Source organism: Lucilia sericata, unplaced genomic scaffold (assembly GCF_015586225.1).
Source record: "Lucilia sericata isolate MDLA Ls3-8-SP2 unplaced genomic scaffold, ASM1558622v1 Contig001762F_arrow, whole genome shotgun sequence".
In the NCBI taxonomy this organism is placed as follows: Eukaryota; Metazoa; Arthropoda; class Insecta; order Diptera; family Calliphoridae; genus Lucilia; species Lucilia sericata.
This window is the reverse complement of record NW_023995663.1, coordinates 61352-69012: the sequence shown is the minus strand read 5'-3', so window position 1 is coordinate 69012 and position 7661 is coordinate 61352. Positions and strand designations below refer to the sequence as shown.

General features: G+C 28.7%; 1 protein-coding gene across 1 annotated transcript; it reads right to left on the bottom strand.

The window, feature by feature from the left end:
* Positions 1–5378: 5378 nt before the first annotated feature.
* On the bottom strand, positions 5379–6311 carry LOC119612614 (uncharacterized protein CG43867-like; the record flags this gene model as incomplete). Its single annotated transcript, XM_037968423.1, has 1 exon — positions 5379–6311. A coding segment is annotated over exon 1 (825 nt), but the record flags the coding sequence as incomplete, so codon positions are not given.
* Between the last annotated feature and the right edge of the window lie 1350 nt (positions 6312–7661).

The window sequence follows — 7661 nt, the reverse complement described above, 5'->3', positions numbered from 1 at the left end:
ATATGAAGTTGGTGTATATAATACGTTTTTTGTCCTTAATATTGTAATTTTTACATAGTGTAAACAATTGTTTACATTGTTGACATGATGTAAACAATGTATTTTTGTTCAAAAGTTATAGAAAAGTATTTCAGCTTTTCTTGTAATTTCAGTAAAGCTTTAAAAACTCTATATTTACTTAAATGTAAAGAATTACACAATTGTTTACATCATGTAAACAATGTAAATTTTCAAATTTTCCAAGTGAATATCTAGTTTATGTCTATAATATGCTTTTTGTCCTAAATATTGCAATTTTTACAGTGTAAATAATTGTTTACATTGTTGACATGATGTAAACAATGTATTTTTGTCCAAAAATTTCACTCAAGTACTACAAAAGTTGTTTTAGGCCAAATATCATTTAAACAATGTTATTTTCAAATATTTCACAGAAAGAATTAAAAATGTTTCTTAAATTGGGTTTTTATCACAAATATGGCATTTTTTACATCGTTTGAACAATTGTTTACATTCTTGACATTAGGTTAGAAAAGTATACACAAGTTTTTGACCGGGTGTAAACAATTAATTTTACATAAAGGTTGTATATAAGTATTAATATAATTATTTTATTCTGCTTTTTAGCGATTTACATGATTATTTACCTCATTTTTAAAAATATGTAAACAATGTAAATTTTCCTGAATACTCGTGTAAATATTAAGTAAAATTGGGAAAATTCAATAAAAATGTTTAATTTTCTTACTAAGTTTTATTAAAAACATTTGAACAAAATTTTACATGAGGTAAAATAATATGTAAACAATGTAAATATTTCCCATAATAAGGTAAAGATTTAAGAAATTATTAATTTTTAGCTCAATTTATTGAATTAGCCGTGTAAACAATGAGTAAACGGGTGTAGAATTAAAAGAAAATCGGATTTTTTTAATACAAACTTATTTAAAACCTGTCAACAATTTTTTTCATAAAGTAAAATTTATGTAAACAATGTAAATATTTCACGTAATCAGGTAAACAATTAAGAGTTTTTGAAAATTTCGCTTGAAATTTAAACAATTTCTAGGCATGTGAGTAAACAATGCGTAAACTGGCGTGAAATAGGTACAATTGTATAATTTCCTTACATGGATGTATAGCTAACTTTATCTTTATTTTTTACATGAGGTAAATTTCATGTAAACAATAGGTAAACAATGTATAGTTTACTGTTAAATAAAAAAATTTTATGAAACTAGGAAAAATACGAAAGTTAAGAAAAAATTTTTTATAAAATTTTAAACTTTAAGCAATTTTTTAAATTAAATTTTTTTAAATTTGGTTCAATGTTATAAAAATTTATTTAAAATTCTACATAAATAATGATTTGGTCAGTTGTTAAATTAAAAAATATTATTAAGATAGCAAGTTTTTCTAAATCTAAAAATATTTCTATTTCAAAAAAACAAATATTTGTTATAGGAAAATTTAAACAAATTGCAAAAGTTGTTCCTTGTTTTTAAGACATTCTTCTAAAACCCCTTTTTTCATCAATTTAATTCCCCTGGAAAAAAATATTTCCTCAAATTTGTTGCCATTTAAACTTAAAGGCCAAAAACTTAACTAATCAGAAACTAAAACGAGTAACGACTAGAAAAACTAAGATAATTTTCTTATTTTCCATACTTTTTGCTTAAAAAACACAATTTATTTCGCAAAAAAAAAAAAACAACAACAGAAAAAAACCCACAAAATCATAGACTAAACGAAAACATTGTTTAGGTTCTTAAAAGAAGAAAAAAAAAACTAAACAAGATTTTGAACTAAAACTAAAAAAGAACACACGCCACAGCCAAAAGAATAAAACACACATACACTAACGAAGGAACTCTTTAACTAGAAGAAAAAAAGGGTTTTTTGCTTGTTTACGTTTTTCTAAGGGGATTTGACTTCAATTAGGATTAATACACCAGATACCAACAAACGAATCAAGAAATGTACGTATAAAATGCAAAGAAATCTTTAAATTGCGTAATAAGGCAAAAAACTAGAGAAAAAATACTAAGAAATATCCTGAAATTTAAACATCAGGGTCAAATGTCAAGAATTTTGCTAGTTTTAGCAAAAATTCAAGAAAATAACTTTAAGAAGAAATTGTGTTAGTGTCACCTTTTTTTAACAATTGAGACATTGTTAGCAACGATTTAGTTCTTTTGTTCTTTTTGTATACAAAAATAACAAGGTAAATAGTAAACATTTAAACATTTTACTTCTTTTGTTAAAAAATAGATCACAGACTAGACTATAGACTAGTCCATGGAATATAATATCTAGTCTAGTAAATACTAGACTATAGACTAGTCTATTGACTAGACTATAGACTACACGATAGACTAGAATATAGACTAGACTATTGTCTGGACTATAGACCAGACTATAAACTAGACTATAGACTAGACTATATACTAAACTATAGACCAAACTATAGACTAGACTATAGACTAGACTATTAACTAGACTATAGGCTAGACTAAAGAATAGACTATATACTATAGAATAGACAACATACTCTAGTCTAAGGAGGACTAGACTACAAACTAGACGAGAGACTAGTCTATAGACTAGACTATAGACGTGACTATAGACTAGACAATAGACTAGAGTATATACTAGGCTATAGACTTAACTATAAACTAGACTACTATATACTAGACTATATACTATACTATCGACTAGACTATATACTAGACTATAGACTAGACTATAGACTAGACTATAGACTAGACTATAGACTAGACTATAGACTAGACTATAGACTAGACTATAGACTAGACTATAGACTAGACTATAGACTACACTATAGACTAGACTAGACTACAGACTAGACTATAGACTACACTATAGACCAGACTATAGATTAGACTATAGACTAGACTATAGACTAGACTATAGACTAGACTATAGACTAAACTATAGACTAGACTTTAGACTCGACTATAGACTAGACTATAGACTAGACTATAGACTAGACTATAGACTATACTATAGACTACACTATAGAGTAGACTTAAGACTACACTATAGAGTAGACGTTAGACTAGACTATAGACTAGACTATAGACTACACAATAGACTAGACTATACAGTAAACTATAGACTAGACTATAGGCCAGACTTGACTATCAACTAGACCATAAATAAATAAATAGTGTAGTCTATAATCTAGTCTATAGTGTAGTCTATGGTATAGTCTATAGTCTAGTCTATAGTCTAGTCTATAGTCTAGTTTATAGTCTAGTTTATAGTCTAGTCTATAGTCTAGTCTATAGTCTAGTCTACAGTCTAGTCTATAGTCTAGTCTATAATCTAGTCTATAGTCTAGTCTATAGTCTACTCTATAGTCTAGTCTATAGTCTAGTCTATAGTCTAGTCTATAGTCTAGTCTATAGTCTAGTCTATAGTCTAGTCTATAGTCTAGTCTATAGTCTAGTCTAGTCTAGTCTATAGTCTAGTCTATAGTCTAGTCTATAGTCTAGTCTATAGTCTAGTCTATAGTCTAGTCTATAGTCTAGTCTATAGTCTAGTCTATAGTCTAGTCTATAGTCTAGTCTATAGTCTAGTCTATAGTCTAGTCTACAGTCTAGTCTATAGTCTAGTCTATAATCTAGTCTATAGTCTAGTCTATAGTCTACTCTATAGTCTAGTCTATAGTCTAGTCTATAGTCTAGTCTATAGTCTAGTCTATAGTCTAGTCTATAGTCTAGTCTATAGTCTAGTCTTTAGTCTAGTCTATAGTCTAGTCTATAGTCTAGTCTATAGTCTAGTCTATAGTCTAGTCTATAGTCTAGTCTATAGTCTAGTCTATAGTCTAGTCTATAGTCTAGTCTATAGTCTAGTCTATAGTCTAGTCTATAGTCTAGTCTATAGTCTAGTCTATAGTCTAGTCTATAGTCTAGTCTATAGTCTAGTCTATAGTCTAGTCTATAGTCTAGTCTATAGTCTAGTCTATAGTCTAGTCTATAGTCTAGTCTATAGTCTAGTCTATAGTCTAGTCTATAGTTCTAGTCTAAGTCTAGTCTATAGTCTAGTCTATAGTCTACTCTATAGTCTAGTCTATAGTCTAGTCTATAGTCTAGTCTATAGTCTAGTCTATAGTCTAGTCTATAGTCTAGTCTATAGTCTAGTCTATAGTCTAGTCTATAGTCTAGTCTATAGTCTACTATAGTCTAGTCTATAGTCTAGTCTATAGTCTAGTCTATAGGTCTAGTCTATAGTCTAGTCTATAGTCTAGTCTATAGTCTAGTCTATGTCTAGTCTATAGTCTAGTCTATAGTCTAGTCTATAGTCTAGTCTTAGTCTAGTCTATAGTCTAGTCTATAGTCTAGTCTATAGTCTAGTCTATAGTCTAGTCTATAGTCTAGTCTATAGTCTAGTCTATAGTCTAGTCTATAGTCTAGTCTAGTCTAGTCTATGGTCTAGTCTAGTCTACTAGTCTAGTCTATGTTAGTCTATAGTCTAGTCTATAGTCTAGTCTATAGTCTAGTCTAATAGTCTAGTCTATAGTCTAGTCTATAGTCTAGTCTATAGTCTAGTCTAGTCTAGTCTATAGTCTAGTCTATAGTCTAGTCTATAGTCTAGTCTATAGTCTAGTCTATAGTCTAGTCTATAGTCTAGTCTATAGTCTAGTCTATAGTCTAGTCTTTAGTCTAGTCTATAGTCTAGTCTATAGTCTAGTCTATAGTCTAGTCTATAGTCTAGTCTATAGTCTAGTCTATAGTCTAGTCTATAGTCTAGTCTATAGTCTAGTCTACAGTCTAGTCTATAGTCTAGTCTATAATCTAGTCTATAGTCTAGTCTATAGTCTACTCTATAGTCTAGTCTATAGTCTAGTCTATAGTCTAGTCTATAGTCTAGTCTATAGTCTAGTCTATAGTCTAGTCTATAGTCTAGTCTTTAGTCTAGTCTATAGTCTAGTCTTAGTCTAGTCTATAGTCTAGTCTATAGTCTAGTCTATAGTCTAGTCTATAGTCTAGTCTATAGTCTAGTCTATAGTCTAGTCTATAGTCTAGTCTATAGTCTAGTCTATAGTCTAGTCTATAGTCTAGTCTATAGTCTAGTCTATAGTCTAGTCTATAGTCTAGTCTATAGTCTAGTCTATAGTCTAGTCTATAGTCTAGTCTAAAGTCTAATCTATAGTCCAGTCCATATTCTATAGTCTAGTCTATAGTCTGGTCTATAGTATAGTCTAGTCTACAGTCTAATTTACTGTCTAGTGTATAGTGTGAGAATGAGAATTCAAACCTTAACTTTTTAATAATTTTGGCAAATATTTTTGTTGTTGTTTTTTTAGTAAATAACAAAATAATAATTAAACTTAAAAATCTTTAGCCTCATACCTTTCTTAACATATCATCCAATGAATCGGCATCCAAACCTGTATAATTATTATTAAACTGTGTTGAACAATTCGAAGAATTGCTGGTATAACGTTTACGACGACCCATGGCCGGAGAGTTTACCAACGAATTGGGGCCACTAGATGCATAACAACCTGATGCCATCAGTAAACCCGGATACAATGTATGATGATGTAAAGGTGGCGTTGAAGAGCCACTTAAACAACCACTGCCAGAACAACAAATACTAGAACCACCACCACCACCAGAATTAACAACACCCACACCGCCTCCACCAACATGTGAGGAACATTGTTTTAAATTGACTATAGCTGGATGCTGTTGAGGCGAATGATGCAAATGTTGCAGTGTGGCAGCGGATAGCGTGTGATGTAGTTGATGATGCTGTTGCTGTTGTTGCTGCTGTTGATATGCTGATGTTAAGATCTTGGAGGGTGAAGAGTTGACGGAGGAATTATTAGAATGTGAAGTGATATGTAGATTTTTATTGTTGCTGCTAACACAGACACCACCCACCATACCATTGCTGCTAACAGTTGCGGCTGTGCTGCTATTTAGGCAACCATTGGTGTTGTTTGTTTGTGTTAATTCCTGGTTTGCAACTGATGAATTCGCTTGTGTCATCATCATTTCCTGTTGTTGTTGTTGCTGTTGCTGCTGCATTTGATGTTGATGATGCTTTTTTAAAGTGCTATTGTTGCTTTTGCTGCTGGTATTGGTGTTGGCACAGGGAGGGGATGAACTGTTTTTGCGTAAACGTTGCTGTTGTTGTGGTTCATCACACAACATCATGGTGGCATCCATTATTTTTTAAAAATTTCACCCAAAAAAAAAACTTTTTACTTTGATATGCTTTTGCTATTCAACACATTTTTTTATAATATTTTTATTTAAATAATTTTTTAAACATTTTTTTTCTCTCTCTTTCTCTTTAAACACTGTTGATTTATATTTTCAAATTTTATATTTATTCATTTATTATGCACAAGATTTATTGTTTGTTTTAATTGTTGTTATTGTAAACAATTTTTCAGTTTATGTTGATTTCTTTTTCACTCACAAACTCAATTTGTTATTATTATGGCTTTTAATTACTATTAAGTTTTTTTTTTTGGTTTAAAATATTTCTGCAGCAATTTTTTCTAGCCTATTTTTAGGCCAGCTGGGTTATTAATTTCCTTGAAGTTTTTACCAAAAACATTGTTGACAAATTTTATTTCATTTGAAATTTATGGTTTGTTTTTTTTAAGGAAATTTATTAAATAAAATCATTTTTTGTTATTAGCACTCAGCTTGTTTAAAACTAAAAGAAATTTAATTGTTTAAATGAATTTAAAACCTACTTTTGGGCGGATTTATAACAAATTATTAAGAACTATAAAAAAAGTAAACTATAAGTTTAATAATCGTCTACAAATAAATAAAACCAGTAAAAAGTATTAAATTTTTAATAAAATTCTCTCAAATTCTTGCAATTTTTTCAAAAAGGTCAAAGGTCATACAGCTAAAACTTCTATAATTCACTAAATTATTTCCTTATTTAATCCATAAATGCAAATTAAACATTTTCATAGTAAAATTTATAAAATTTTAAAACTTTTTTCTTATAAGGTCAAAGGTCAGGACTTTCTAAACTCCTCATTTGCTTAAAATTTTTAAGTAGATTACATAGTTTCGATAAAGTAAATAATTTTATGTAAGAAAAAATCAAATTTTTTCTTAAAATTTATATATATAGGTCAAAGGGCAAGCCTTTTGAAAATCTCCACTAGCTCGAAATATTAATTACACTATATTTAGTTTCCAAATTTAATAATTTTACATAAAAATTATATGTATAACTTCCTTAAAATTCAATTTTTTATATAAAGGTCAAAGGTCAAGCCGATTCAAATTGTTCATAACCTCGAAATATTACTTAAACTTTCTTTAGTTTTAACAAATTTAATAAGTTTTCATAAAAATATCAATATTTTTCTCGAAATTTATATTTTTTTAATAAAGGTCAAAGGTCAAGTATTTCTATAATATACATTAGCTCGAATTATTAGTTAACTGTCTTTAGTTTTAAGAAATTTAAAAATTTTCTATAAAAAAATCTAAATTTTTTCTCGAAATTTATATTTTTTAAATAAAGGTCAAAAGTCAAGCTTTTCTAAAATGTCCTTTAGCTCAAAATATTTGGAAAACTTAATTCAGATTTAAAAGCCACACGATTTTACATAAAAAAGTTCTAAACTTTTCTCAAAATTTTTATTTTTA